We start from the raw sequence: 16,116 nt of genomic DNA on the forward strand, positions 1-16,116 counted from the left end.
TCTTCTGAAACCCTAGACTTGCTCAAATAATTACATTGATTTCATGATCGTGATTATGCATTTCTTCTAGAGCATCACCTTGAAATGAATTGAACTATGTTTTATGTGTATTGAGATTCAAGTGAAAATTGAGGTCACATGGGGCTATTATCTGACCTCGTCCTGTGATGTGACAGAAGTAAGATATTACGATACACATGTTCGGATTGTTTGTTTGATATTCGTAGGATTGGTTAACTATATATCGTTAACCGATTGGTGACTGTATTATCTGCTCTATATTGTATTAATTGTTGAATCCTGTTCTGAAGAAGATACTGTATATGTTTAAATGCAGAATGGGAGTCATTAGTATTTGGTTTCCCTCTCAGGTGTCATTAATGTAAAACACACAGAATATAAAGAAATATTTAGTCATCATTTTCATACACAGAGCTGTGACATAAATGTGAAGAAATGTAATGTATATATGTGATTTAGATTAAAACTGGTGTTATGATTGTAGACGGTAAAAGTCCCAGAGCCAAAGTCGCCCAACCCTGACATTCCGGAGTGGGACTGGGGCAGTGACCCAGAACATGAGGAGGAAAAGACTCTTAAGGTTTTACACTTGTCAGCTTGTCCAGCACGGTTTGAAATTTAATGTCGTAGCACATGTACATGTACACATGTAAATTTCCTCTTTTTATGATATGCCGGTCTCTTAATGGTCCGTATTATGTATTATTATCCTTCCGAATGATACAGTCGATTTCATTGGTCGAGGGCTGGTCACGTGGAGGGAGACAATTCGTGATGTCTACCTCACGCGCGGGTGACAACTGTGTTATCTCCCTGTAGAAGATAACTTCTAATGGCACAAGCGAGAAAGCTCTATTAAAAAATAATTGAAAATATGCGGGCTTGTTAATCAAAAACTTCAGCGTCAACATTAACGGTCACAAATAACAATCGAGATGAAAAATATTTCCATTCTAATGCAATTTTTCATTTCACTTGATATTTACGTTTTTGTCTTGAAATATGTTACGAAGTATTTACATTTGACGTTATATTTTTGCGTCATTCTACTCTGACGTCACAATTGAAAGCTTTCTCTCATTTAACTTTTTCAAACCTCAATGTTTTGCTTTTGTTAACATATATATCTAATAAATATATATGACATTTAGTGTAAAACAAAATAATGTATGTAGTTGAGGGTAACATTGATTTCACCCCTCGAAAACTATTGAAAACTTATCAGAATTTACTGTAGAGAAAAATATTACGAATTTGTTGACGTTTTTAATAGAAAAGATACATGGTACAAGTCAATAAATGTGTGATAGTTTTTTTTTAACGTTCAGATTCTTCAGGATAATAAAACTATTATGGACTGCTTAGCAGGGAGACATCACAAATTATGTGCCCTCGGGTGATAACCCTACTCAGACCTGATAATTTGTGATGTCTCCCTGCTAAGCAGTCCATAATTGTATATTAATATATACTTTCAATTTTATTTCTTTTTTTTCTTTAAAGTTTGTGGGCATATATATCTCAAGATATATGCCCGGAAACAGTCCTGCCCGCAAACATTACGTCAAATCAAATTACTACGCCATTAATTTTCAAATTTTTTGTGTTTTTCATCTCTTACTCAGTTAAACCAATAAAGTAATTGTTAAAAATTAAATTATTGCTAGTTTCTAAATGAAATTGAAAGTATATAATAAAAAGGATATGGACTTTGTATGGGAAAACATGACGACCTTGTATTTTGTCGCGGACGGACCTCGCAACGAGCGCTCAGTCCATCTATGCGCCAAAAACTTGGTCGTCATAATTTCCCATACAAAGTCTATAACCTATAATTATGGTGTAGACTTACCTGTCCGTCTGTCCTGCTGTTAACTTTTATGAATCTGGTTCATATCCGTTCGCTGTGAGACTTAGAATCATATACAGACCATGTCAGTAACATATCTTTCACTGTGTGAGAACTATGACTATCAAACTTGCTCAGCCGAGTCCCAGTTAACTGAGTCCCAGCCCAGAGGACTTGGGGGGGGGGGGGGGGGGGGTGTCATGATCTCAGAATAAGTCAGTGGCCTCCTTCTGGAATTTTATGTCTATACATACTCAAATCATGTTCAGATCATATCTTGCACACTGTGAGTCTTAGACCAAACTTGGTGAGTTTGATGCATCTTGGAGAAAGGAGTATTGTGACCTAACTGTAGGCCCAGTTTGAGCATCCCAGCATGCATCATGTACATATGGTTCCAGATGGGTGTATCATATTCCCAAGCAGTACATTTAATTAACTTTCAGTATCACAGTGATAAACTCAATCTGACACAAGCAGTACACATAATTAACTCTCAGTATCACAGTGATGAACTGGATCTGACACAAGCAGTACATTTAATTAACTCTCAGTATCACAGTGATGAACTCAATCTGACACAAGCAGTACATTTAATTAACTCTCAGTATCACAGTGATGAACTGGATCTGACACAAGCAGTACATTTAATTAACTCTCAGTATCACAGTGATGAACTGGATCTGACACAAGCAGTACATTTAATTAACTCTCAGTATCACAGTGATGAACTGGATCTGACACAAGCAGTACATTTAATTAACTCTCAGTATCACAGTGATGAACTCGATCTGACACAAGGAGCAGTGAATCAGACATTTTACCAGACAATGCTATCAAAGTTATCCTGTGTGATAAAGTCACAATGAAAGTTTCACTGTTACTACAAAAAAGTGTTTAGTATACTGTATTTAGAATTGGACTGGTACTTCATGGAAGTGAAAGTGCTTATTTGATTTTATGTAACAGGATAGGCCAGCAAGCCTGCCCAATGTGTCTGTGTCGGAACCGATAACAATACAGTCACCTAACTCCAATGGACACTCAGATCTGGAGTCATTAGGTAAGTCTTATCATTAGGCTGATTGTTCAGTCTGTGCTGTGTCATTTCTGTTCTATGCTAGTAACTACTCAGGTGCTACTGTTTAAAATGATATCGTTATTTTATTTATTCCATCTTCTTGCATGATTTTTTGGGGGTAATTTTGACAAGAAAATTGTTTCATAGAATTTGTTCAGGTGTTGATATTTTATTTTAAGAAGACATTAGATTTTAAAATTTGTAAGCTTAACTACTGTATACAGGGTTATTTTCGCCCCGTGTTATTTTCGCCCTGTGTTAATTTTGCCCTGTGTTATTTTTGCCCAGGGTTATTTTTGTCCTGTGTTATTTTCACCCTCTGTTATTTTTGCCCCATGTTATTTTTGCCCCATGTTATTTTCACCCTGTGTTATTTTTGCCCCGTGTTATTTTTACCCTATGTTATTTTTGCCCCATGTTATTTTCGCCCCATGTTATTTTCACTCCGTGTTATTTTCGCCCCGTGTTATTTTCGCCCTGTGTTTTTTTTGCCCAGGGTTATTTTTGCCCTGTGTTATTTTCACCCTGTGTTATTTTTGCCCCATGTTATTTTTGCCCTGTGTTAATTTCGCCCCGTGATATTTTTCCCCCATGTTATTTTCGTCCCATGTTATTTTCGCCCTGTGTTATTTTCGCCCCGTGTTAATTTTGTCTTGTGTTATTTTTGCCCAGGGTTATTTTCACCCTGTGTTATTTTCGCCCTGTGTTATTTTTGCCCCATGTTATTTTCACCCCGTGTTATTTTCGTCTTTCTACACTTGCTGACGGTGTCGTTTCGTTTTTAAATTTACCCACACACAGTTGTGTTACAAGACATATAATGGAAAGAGCAGTTTCACCCAGTCTTAAATTCACCCACTGACAACAAGGGTGAAAGGGACGAAAATAAAACGGGGAGGTGGGGGGGGGGGGGGATATTTCCCTGTATACAGCATGTACATGTACAGTTGTAAATTGAAGAGGAAAAAAGCTATTGTAGTTACTGTTCACATTCTGTGAAAATCAGTGTGATTGGTGCTATATTGCACATTAGTTTGTCTTGATGTGGATTGTTGATCTGATGCAGTTTTCTTGTGCCATTGCATTGTTTTTATATGTATGCTATTGTTGTACAAGCTGTCGGGGGAGCCAAGTCTCGTGTGCGATTCAGTGGCCCAGGTAAGACAAAGCACCTGTATGTAGTCATGTGACTTGTAAGATGTGCACCGGGGTCAGTGGTCCTGAAGAACCCTGATATTGTAGTCGGTATCCATGTATTGTGCTGGGATTATCCCTCCTATAGGTGTAGGCTGGATTATACACATCTTTAATTATCTGTAGATTATCATAAGCTGGACTTGTATACTTTGAATGGATGTTTTACACAGGCGAGTTTAGCTATAATAGTATGCTACTTCAGGTATTTTTATGACCTTTACATGAGGTATTTTTATGGCCTGTACATGAGGTATTTTTATGACCTTTACATGGGATATTTTTATGGCCTGTACATGAGGTATTTTTTATGACCTTTACAAGAGGTATTTTTATGACTTTTAGATAAGTTTCTTTTTTCATGAAAAAGAAATATATATGTACTTGGAAACCAAATAATGACTTAAATATCTATTATCTATTTGTGATTCTAATAACAATTAAATTAGACCAGATTAATTAATTAGTGTTCGATGTACAATAAAAAATAAAAAACAAAAACAAACACTGAACCAATAAACAAAGAAACTGTGAGTGACTTTGATACATTAGACACCACAAAATGTATTGATTATTTTGTAGGTATTTTTGCACGCAAAAATCGGAAGACTTTTTGCTTTGGTAATTGGAATCGCTCCCTAATTTTGGCTTTTATAGACCAAAAATTGCTTCTGCACTTACTTTTGAAATATACCCCCCTTCCCCACCAATTGCTTTGATTAGCTTTGATTTCAGCATTTTTATAGGGTAGGATAGTCAGCTGACCAAGACTTGCATGTACACCAATAGAACAGATGTATTCACTGAAGTATGGGGATTAGTATTAAAAATCACTCAGAAAAACTAGAATGTCAGAGTAATTTGAATAGCAATGAAGTGTTTATTTAATATATGCATGAACTGTGCCAATTATAAACCAACCATACTTTTTACCCAAGCGGACCCCAGAAAGTTGGACCTTGAGATTGTTTTTGGGGTTGTTCTAGCAAAAATTTGAGTTTGTTCTTAGTTGTTGCTGGATCAGCTCCAGAGCAAGTTGATACAGTGAAGTGATGAAAAGCAATCTGCCCCAATTAACCCATTTTATATCGTTTAATATGGTGAATTATTATCATCATTCCCTGAGTGAGATGTTGTAACATGAATTAAAGTAGGTGATTTGTAAAATGAAATTGAGTTCCACATTATTTGTTCTCAATAAAATCGGAATGAAAGCTTGACTCTGCCCATGGCATGATAAGCTGTCTAACTGCCTCATTAGTTAGCTGTGGGAAAAAAATGCAAAAAAAGAGATCTGTTGGGTTTCTTAGTTGGCTTCAAATTTCTTGATCATGTTTTGAGTCTGCTCAGCTCTGCATTGGCTTGGAGATCAGTCTCTGCTGACTCGGAGTGAACGAGGGAAGTGGACCCCGGGTTTCTGTAAGGGGGGGGGGGGGGGGGTCTGTTCCGTACAATGTATCTACATGACGTGAGACTCATCAATATGTTCGGTGTATTTTACGGTTGAATTCTGTATACAGATATAGTTTTAAATACCCCTGTGTCCCAAAGTTAATATCACGCATGTTCATTGTAAGTATATCTGTTTAAATTAGCCTGAAAATCATATTAATGCTGTATAGAGAATGCAGACCACAGAGTTAAGAATGAAAATCTGTATTATGAAATGTCTGACGAATTACCCTAGCTTATACATGTACTAATATTAAAAATCAAGTTGATGTGTAGTGATGAATGACCTCAGTTAAACTTACTGAATTTTTTAATACATGTGAGAGATATACCAATTTACATATTCAAAGGTCACCTTGAATAAGATTAATTGCTGTAACATATCCTGGTGTATAAATCTGATACCTATTTCATAAAAGTTATCCAGATTTAAATTGTTCATTTCACACTTTTTTTTAAATTCACATTCAACTGTATAAAAGCTGATGTGTATTTTCTTTTGAATACAAAGTTACCTGCTCTAATAGTTTGTGTTCAGAGAATGATGTTCAGGATTTGGATATTTTGGTTTTCAGAGCCCGTCCGGTCACAGAGTCTGGAAAAGAGGAGCAGAAGTCTGGAGGACAAATCGGCCGAACTGAAAGTAGACAAGCATGGTAAGGTCCTCACAATGTTACAGTTCATCAAGTGAAAGTAGACAAGCATGGTAAGGTCCTCAATTTTACACAGTTCATCAAAGTGAAAGTAGACAAGCATGGTAAGGTCCTCAATTTTACACAGTTCATCGACTGGCAATAGACAGACATGATAAGGTCTATAAAGATTCAGAATTTCTGATAAATAAGCATATCTGTGATACTTTAAGTTTTAAGAGGAACTGTAACAGGTTATTTCTGGTCAGGAATGAGCTGTACGTCTGAGAATTTGTGATGTTTTATTAAAATAACACAGTATATAAGCCGTGTACCTCATGTGTTATGATATTTATTGAGATACGAGATAAAGTCTCTAAGATGTGATTTATTCAATCAGTCCCGTGAAGTTCACACTGTCTGACTGCTGCATGACCTCTGTTACAGCACTCTACGACAGACACTATCTGACCGTCCACCTTCCTCTGGCCAGCGACAAGAGAAGAAACTCCTGTACGAGTTTGTTTTACCTGAATCCAGAGGCGTTAAAAGGTATGGAATATAGTTACCAGCAGTCCTGTAGCTAATGTTGCTCGAGTCTGACTGCATTCTGTGTGGAATTGAGCATTTATTTCATGCTATGGCTCTTTCATCATTCTCAAGAAGTTTTGTGTGTTTCCCAGCAAATTTTGTTATTTTGTTTGAAATAAAAAGCATAACACTCAAGCAATATATTTCATTGCGTAGTTGTCACATGATGTAATACGTACGTAAGAGCATGCTTGCTTTGTTTAGAGTCACCGTGTAAAAATGAAGCTGTAATACTTATATGACTATTGAATGATGAACTGAAAGAAGCCTACATGTATTTACATGATCATACATGTAATTTTATTATAGAGAACTACATCATACAGAGTGAGATGCACAGGGCTCGGTCAGCCTCTGTTCTGGGGCCTAGTAATGCTGGTAGGGGTTGATGTACTGCACACCTGTCCAGTGTTAGTGGACAGCTGCTTGTTTTATAGATTGACATCCTAACATGGAGATAGCATGTTGTCTACAGTTTTAAATATTGCAGCATGTCCTTTCCAATCTTCGCAAATATATGATAATACGGGGGAAACAATTTAAATTTCAAACACACTTTATTTAATGCACCCTGTAACCCAGAATATATTACCTGTATACTCTCACCTTTACTTCAGTTAACAGTGTAAAAGAATGATTTGTATTGATACGTATGAAGAAGAGTTTTATTAACTACTGTAACAGTGAAATATCTGTATCTCGAAGTCTTCCACAAAAGTTTGAGATATCCAGGGGTTCAAGATATTAGAACTTGTCTTTCAATTTCGTTCAAGTGACTTACCCGATGTTTCTATACATTCATTTGATGCTTGGCAGTTTCACTATAAATGAAAATCATGTTGTCTTTTGATAATTTTTATTCCAGTAATAAATGAATTATATTGTAGTAGATCAGAGAAAAATATTTCTTTTTTTCTCTCTATAAATCATTCTATTGTATATACATTTTGTATCTAACATAATTGCACAGATCTCGTGCTTTTAATATTAGCTTCCAAGCTTGAATGAAATGTAGTTATATAATTGCCTTGTACCTATCATGCAAGAAACGAAAAAGACAGATTTAAAAAGATTTTTAAGTTTTTTAACCTTCAGGCCGGCGAGAATGTGCAAAGTAATGAGACCAGGTATGTTTAGCAGACCGGAAAATTGATTGCACTTTGAAATAAGCCAGATGAAATTACTGTTTAGGACCTTGAAGGCTTCCCGACATGAGTGAGGGTATTCGAGATTACCATGTTCGAGATATCAGGAGTTTTAAATCTTTTATATAAGACCAGCAGTTGACTTCGATATAAGCAGAATATTTGAGATAACCTATATTCGAGATATTAAGAGTTTTAAATCTTTTATGTAAGACTAGCAATTGACTTCGATATAAGCAGAGTATTTGAGATAACCCATATTCGAGATACAGATATTCTACTGTACCTGTGTTGTGGTCTTTACATAGACTTAATTTTAAAATTTAAAACTCTCAAAAAAGTTCAAATTCTAAGCATATTGTTAGTCTGTCTGGTATTACTTTTTACATCAGTGCAAAGCAGAAATATGTTTTTGATAAATTGTTAGGCTTGACTCATTTTCATTGTGTACAATCTATTAAGTAGCGTTAAAAAGGTATTTGCAGAAAAATCATTCCCCCCCCCAAAGTTGTTTTCACAGAGTAGATGAGACACCCCCCTCCCCTCCCCCTCCTCTATAATGAATTCTTAGAGGATTGGCTAGCAGATTTGTTGTGACTGAGAAGTCGATAACTGTTGTATTGTGTTCTGGGAATGCAGCTTTGTGTATTGGCTTGTGGGGAAAGGGAGCTTTTTATCTATAAGCAAAACAGTTTGCAACACACTAAAGAAGAATGCAACTTTTAAAGTTGGTCTGTTGTTGCATGTTAACGTTTTTGCATGTTTTAAGTTTGAGCTCTTACAGTATGAATTGAATGACAGAACAAACTATCATTGTGTTTTGAAACAGAACTACAGTGTGCAAAAGTGAAACTTTTTGGAATTAACTTATAGAGAACACTTTCAGTTTAATTTTGCATTATTTTCCCTTCTTTACAAGTTAGAAAATACACATAGTGTATGCCTAATGCAAATATAATTTTGTATTTGTATGAATATTCACTTTATCACGGCATGTCTTTGTGTTTTGACAGGATCAGCTGGTATGTATAGTGTGTTTGAAACAGTTTTTATATGGTAGCACTAACTGTTCCTTAGTTTTCACTTTATGGCTAGGCAAAGGCGTTGCTCTGTCTGTATCAAACAGACAGTTTTTCTAATTTCCTTGAATCCAGTACATGGGCTACACGGTTCTATTATCCTTGTGGGTTTCGGTGTCTCTAGCTGCAGAACTGTAGCTCTCTGAAAAAATAGTTTGACATAACAGAGAGCTACAGATCCATCCCTTATAAAAACCTTCGATTTACGGCGCACAAAAAGCTGCGCACGGTTGAGGCCTTATATCGTTGTATTCTTGAGTTGCTGTCTCATAAATTTAATATAAAAAAATTCTTAACATATTTTCCTACTATACTTGTGTCTAAACATACCTTCAAATATTCATTAAAGCCCCATACGACCTGAAAACTCCAAGCTTCAGATGATTTCGTTTGTTGACGTAGCCATGTTAGGTAGCCGGTCAATTCGAATCCTGGTTAATTTCCATACTTGCATAATAACGTCTAGATGTGAACTAATATCCCCACAAACATTTTTGCTAAATATTTTAAATAATATATCACTCCAGTGCCTTTAAATAATAATTATTCAAATAGCTAAACTCACGGCAATGCGGCTTTCATTAGTCTGGTCCGGTCTCCATCCCTGCCACACGAGTGTTGAGGACTTTAGTAGCATTTTCATGAATCAAGAGCTTATTTTACCTTTAGAAAAACTTAATTTTTTAAAATTTCTATAAATTATTCGTATTGATAATAAATGAAGAGCGAATACATAACATATAACGAATTTTATGAATAGATACCAACAACAACAGGGTACGAATTGACCGGCTACCTAACATGGCTACGTCAACAAACGAAATCATTTGAAGCTTGGAGTTTTCAGGTCGTATGGGGCTTTAATGAATATTTGAAGGTATGTTTAGACACAAGTATAGTAGGAAAATATGTTAAGAATTTTTTGATATTAAATTTATGAGACAGCAACTCAAGAATACAACGATATAAGGCCTCAACCGTGCGCAGCTTTTTGTGCGCCGTAAATCGAAGGTTTTTATAAGGGGTAGCTCTCTGTTATGTCAAAATATTTTTTCAGAGAGCTACAGTTCTGCAGCTACGGTGTCTCCTGAAAGCTTGACAAAACTTGATTTAGTCCTTGAACTTGAAATATGTGAGTTACCATTAGGTAACTCATATTCTGTCCTAAGCTTTAGTCACCCCGGATTGGTTATCTTCACATTTTCAATTGGAAATCTTTCTCTAAATTCATTACTGTTTATGTTTTCTATAGGTTATCATATAATTATTTTCTCTACAGTTTTAATTTCAAAGATTTATCTATCTGACAGCCAAAATACTGTAAAATTATTAATTTTGATTAGGGGGGGGGGGTTATTATTATTTTGTGATATAGACATATCCACAAATTGAAATCCTCTATTAATAAGAAAAAAATTGAACTATTTAAAAAAATGAAAGGATTCTATTGGATTGGAAATGAAACTGCAATGAAAATTTCAGATAAAATTTCAGAATATCAATCAGATGTAATAACTATAATGTGTTATTATTTTCTTGTACTTTTGTTAAACTTGTACTTGTATGTTATTGAAAATGTTATTAAAAATCAAGTTTATACTACAGAATAACTGTACACCTGGGAATTTTGGCCTCTTGTTCATTATGGTCCAATACATTGAAAATAATTTTGTCCCATTGTAGATTCTGGTTTGCTCCCCCTCCCCCCTCCTCCCGCCTCTGAAAGCTTATTCGGGCCAAATAATGTGAGAGAGAAAAAAATCAATCTGTGGCTAGGAATTATTATATCGTGACCATGATTTTATATGAAGTAACAAGTCATTTTATATTTTGATAATCAAATGTAAATTGCCGATAAACAGATGCTAGCCCTTGACTGACAGGCTCGCCAAGATATTTAAGTGATACAGTCAGTATCCAACACAAAAGCAACTATTATTCTATATTTAATAGCAACAAAAAGCAAAAATCGGTAAAAATTACATTTTAAGGTAATAACTCCAACACTGGAAAAAGGGAAAATTTGACAAATGTGAAGATTTTATCATGATTAGTATATTTTCTTTCTAAAATTTATCATTTTATTCCTTTTGTTTCCAATAGCTACAAAAAACGAAAATTGTGAAAAACTAGATAGTACATGTATGTCAACAGTGCTGAGTTGCTCACTTGTCGCAAGTTAGACTTAATTGCCTCGATTAATTTGATTGTGGTCAGAACTTGTGAATTCGTGACTATGACATGTTTACTGACTGGCCATGATATGCTAATTTGTGGGTACGGATTAATTTATTTCTATCTCTTGCATTTTTTGAACTGAATAAGCTTTCAAACCCACATCACCCACCCCCCACAAAAAATCATTTAATGCTGGTTTAGAAAATTAATGAGTAGATTTAGAATTCATCCAGTTTGAATTTGCCCATTCAAGATTTAGTCAGAAATAAAACGAGGGCGACATTTTTCTGGTACACAGTCGAAGCCTAACAGTGATGTTAAAGCTGCAGATAAAGCTTCACAATATTTCTGTCTGTTACTACAGGTAATGAAATACTACACAAGCTAACAATGTGCTTTTTTCAGTCTCCTCCCTTGGATTGGACGAGGAACCTTCTCAAGGTTTATTTTCCTGTTGTCATGGATTTATTGACCTCCCACCTTTCTGCATTAATTGGCGTGTTGAAATTACAGCTGCCTGTTCAGTCACACCACAAAACTAATATCGTTGCTATTATAACTGCAGTTAAAACTGCTCAACACGCAAGTTCAACATTTCAGTAAGAGGAGTGTGTGGAATGAATTTTGGATGAATTTTTTGAAGAAAAAAAAGCTTTTCTGACTTGTTGGATTAAGTAGGTTTTTTTTTTCAGATCAAACTTTGTTTGTCGTATGGTTATAAAAATCTGATAATTTTCATTTTTTAATTGGTTTCTTATCTATCATTTTGAACCAAATTTGGAATAAATGAAATGTAACCAATCTTGTGGAAGGAGATAAAGATTTAAAGGTTATACTTGTACATTCTCCTGGGAAAAGTTAACGTGAGTTCATGTAAAACTTATATGGTACCAATTTTGATGCACCAGATGTGCATTTCGACAAATAATGTCTCTTCAGCGATGCTTAATCTGAAATTTTCATGCAAGAATTTTCCAAACTGGCAGAATTCCTTACATAGTGTCTCACCAGAGCATGAGACACAAGCTTCATTTACACCTCTGTCAGTTCTGTAAAATATTCCCCGCATCACGTGACAATTTAGTTCAAAGTTTAGGGAAATAATAGTAGGAATGCACATGATCTAATTGAAATGACTGTAGTTTCTAACAGTTGGATATTTTAATTTGATGCCATTAAACAAATCCAGAATTTGTTAAAGTCATTAAAAGCTGTACATGAATGTTGTACAAAGGCATTGTTAGAAGGGTATGTTAAGCTTGCATAATGTACCCTTTGGTGAAAGAATAAGATGACTTGAATTTAAATTTAATCTTCTTGTAATTATTAACTCTGCAGAAATGGTTTTTGAGTATGAAAGTCATATTTGTGGAAAAACTGTGTTTCTGCAGAAATGTCCTTGATCAAAACGAATTTTGAGGTTTTATAGATCTGATGCTTTTGGAACCACAACTTTATTAGCAAACATGTATAGATGTAATTATACAGTATACAATCCGGCCATTTTGATGGATTCAAAATTTGGGTCATTCGTATCTAAAACAGCACTCCAGTGAACATTGCGACCATGCAGTGGGATTTGTGTCCAATGATTTGTTACACAATATTATTGCCTGTTTATGTTATCTACAAATGCTGTGGAAAAGTTCAGGATTTACTTTCCATAATGTGTACTTGTGTTTGCCTTATTGTGTAATAAAAGTTGGTTGAAAATCTCCAAACCCATATCCATTGGGTTAGGTTAAGAAAACTAGGCTAGAGAGTTTTATTTCTGATGACGTGCTGCTTTTCTTTTGATTAAGTAAAACTCAAAACAGTTACAGCAACTTCTGGATCCTTAAAGTCAATATTTTTATTCACTTACATGTAAGAATTATTTCGTTCCAGCATTTGAAGGGTTTAATATGGTGCCCAGCCTTCATCCCTTAGAGACTCTCCACAACAAACTGACAATGAGGGAACTCGACGACTTCCTGAAACGAGCGACAACTAGCAAGTTTGTGACACCCATTTCTTCACCTCACAGTCGCACGCCACTCGCATCACCCCATGTGCCCGTCACAAGAGCACTGCGAGGTATAATGTCACCTTAATCAATGAATTGTATGTCATTACCCAATGTATTCCTATAAATAGAACCTATAGATCAAATGTACGTATTTATTGGCTATGAGAACAATAGGAAGTCTCCCCCCCCCCTCCCCCCAAGACAGGTACTGCTTCCAGAGCGCTGCCAAGAGAAATGGTTTCTATCAAGGGAGACAAAAAACTTTCTATTGTTTGATTAGTCAGTGAATGGATATTGAATATCAAGGATAGGCAAGACAGTGGTAAGAGGGGAAAAAATCATTTTTCAATGAAATTTTTCTCACAGTTGGTAAAATCTTAAATCTTAATATTGGAATCCTTGATGATTACATGTATACTCCAATCATGGGGGGGGGGGGGGGGGGGGGGGGTCATGTCTGGGCATGGAAGCATCACCCCCCACCCCCCATAAAATCAGTGAAAATTGATGAAATTGATCAACATTACATCATGGCATTGTTCAAATTTTCCTGCAATTCATTTCCATCTGAAAAATTCACACAGACTATAAGGAATGGATACCCTTTCAGTATCTTTTCAGATTTTGTGAGACAGACAAAAATATTGCCAATAATGCATGAAAATTTACGAAATAAAACATTGTTTTCAGTAATTATGTCTCGATCCCCTCTTTCGGGGGGAGACATTGTTTTTGTATTTTCCATCCTTCCGTCTTACTGTCCGTCTGTCTGTCCATCTGTCTGTCTGTCACAAATCTTGTGAACGCTTCTCCTTCTATACGGTTTATCGGATAGACTTGAAACTTTGTACAATACTTCATTTCCATTTGTAGATGTGCATATTGGTGGGACGGGAGGATCCAATTGTTTTCTTAAAAGTTATAGTAGATGCAAGATCTAAGAGGGGTGGAGGATGTAAAATAGCTTGTGAACACTTCTCCTCCTATATGGTTTATTGGATAGATTTGAAACTTTGTATGATGCTTCATTGCCATTTGTAGATGTGCATATTGTCGGGACAGGAGGATCCAATTATTTTCCTAAAAGTTACAGTGGATCTAAGAGGGGTGGAGGATTTAAAATAGCTTGTGAACACTTCTCCTTAGACTTGAAATTTTGTACGATACTTCAATGTCATTTGCAGATGTGCATTTTGCATGTAATCAATGTCCTGCCTATTCTTAAAGTTGACAGTAAAAAAAGTGTGAGCACTTTCTGTAATTTTTTGGAGATTAATGTGGAAGGTATTAATATCAAGCAGCACAGGATCATGTCCACTGTGTAATTTATTTACAAATCATTTATACACAAAAAAATCTTTAGGAGTATGATATTGGATATTTAGGTCTAGTCAGGGTAGTAACAAGAGCTATACTGCCTGTATCTTGGTAAGAAACATGGCCGAGTTTGAGTATCAGGGTGTCAAGTCCCTATTTATTCCTATATTTTTCTATAAACTTGAAGGTTCCTATATTTTCCCTATAAGTCATTAAAATCCCTATAAAGCATTATATATATATAATTTGACAGTCCTATTTTCAAAAATTATAAAAGAAGAAGATTGATTGATTGATTGTATCTTGCTTAACGTCTCACTCGAGAATTTTTCACTCATATGAAGACGTCACCAAGACCAGTGAAGGGCTTCAAATTTAGGCCTATATGCTCGGCGCTTACGGCCATTGAGCAGTGAAGGTTCTTTAGCGTGCCACACCTACTGTGACATGGGCCATTCGTTTTTATACGCCCATCGTATTATGGTATGGCTCTGTCCGTCCGTCCGTCTGTCTGTATGGACCTTGTGGGCAGGATACAGACTGAACCATAAGCCCTAGGACTTTACAACTTGGTACATTTGATCACCATGATGAGAGGAAGATGCCTATTGTTTTTCAAGGTCAAAGGTCAAGGTCGTAGTATCACTTATAAGGAAAACCTTGTGGGCAGGATACAAACCGAACCGTAAGCTCCAGGATATTATAACTTGGTATATTTGATCATCATGATGAGAGGAAGGTGCCTATTGTTTTTCAAGGTCAAGGTCGTAGTATCACTTATTAGGAAAACCTTGTGGGCAGGATACAAACCGAACCGTAAGCTCCAGGATATTATAACTTGGTATATTTGATCATCATGATGAGAGGAAGGTGCCTATTGTTTTTCAATGTCAGAGGTCAAAGGTCAAGGTCGTAGTATCACTTATTAGGTAAACCTTGTGGGCAGGATACAAACCGAACCGTAAGCTCCAGGATATTATAACTTGGTATATTTGATCATCATGATGAGAGGAAGGTGCCTATTGTTTTTCAAGGTAAGAGGTCAAAGGTCAAGGTCGTAGTATCACTTATTAGGAAAACCTTGTGGGCAGGACACAAACCGAACCGTTAGCATATTTATGAAGTAGCGCATTCTAAGGCTATCCCTCTTTATATCTTGATATCCATTTCTGCAAGCATAATAATGAATTAGCTCACAGAGGACAGTACTAACTGCACTAAAATATGAATCCCACTAAAATATGTTTTCCTTGAGCAAAATCTACGGGTGTATTATGCCACGTTGGCGTTGCTCTTGTTAAGGTAATCTCCGAGGACCCGTGACCTCTGTTCTCAGAGGGTGACAATATGTTTTCAAATACTTCTCGACCAATCAGCTTCAAGTATTTTACATGAAAGTATAATAAAATCAAGTATCAATCTAGCATCAGCCCCAGCTGGATTTGTTTTCTTTTTTCTTTTTGACAGACCAAAGTCGTTAAAACAGATAATGACAGTTCCATCGTCAAACGCTCGGCATCAGGTGTGAATGTCATGAGTCCTCTGAGATGACCTTAAAAACGGATGACC

The 16,116-nt window shown here is 35.9% G+C and overlaps 1 protein-coding gene across 12 annotated transcripts in view; it reads left to right on the top strand.

Annotated features, from left to right (window-relative positions):
* The window catches only part of LOC125674387 (inositol hexakisphosphate and diphosphoinositol-pentakisphosphate kinase 2-like), a 120,104-nt gene that overhangs the window by 99,560 nt on the left and 4,428 nt on the right, over nucleotides 1–16,116 (top strand). For 4 of the 12 annotated variants that reach the window (XM_048911521.2, XM_056160034.1, XM_056160037.1 and 1 more), the window contains 7 exons: nucleotides 506–601; nucleotides 2,840–2,933; nucleotides 4,068–4,109; nucleotides 6,173–6,253; nucleotides 6,677–6,781; nucleotides 7,130–7,198; nucleotides 13,110–13,298. In XM_048911521.2, coding sequence (XP_048767478.2) covers nucleotides 506–601; nucleotides 2,840–2,933; nucleotides 4,068–4,109; nucleotides 6,173–6,253; nucleotides 6,677–6,781; nucleotides 7,130–7,198; nucleotides 13,110–13,298 — 676 coding nt within the window. Of the gene's footprint in view, nucleotides 1–505; nucleotides 602–2,839; nucleotides 2,934–4,067; nucleotides 4,110–4,727; nucleotides 4,767–6,172; nucleotides 6,254–6,676; nucleotides 6,782–7,129; nucleotides 7,199–13,109; nucleotides 13,299–16,116 lie in introns of all 12 variants that reach the window. The other 8 variants (XM_056160032.1, XM_056160035.1, XM_056160036.1 and 5 more) reach the window with 4 other exon arrangements.

Source organism: Ostrea edulis, chromosome 3 (genome assembly GCF_947568905.1).
Source record: "Ostrea edulis chromosome 3, xbOstEdul1.1, whole genome shotgun sequence".
Lineage (NCBI taxonomy): Eukaryota > Metazoa > Mollusca > Bivalvia > Ostreida > Ostreidae > Ostrea > Ostrea edulis.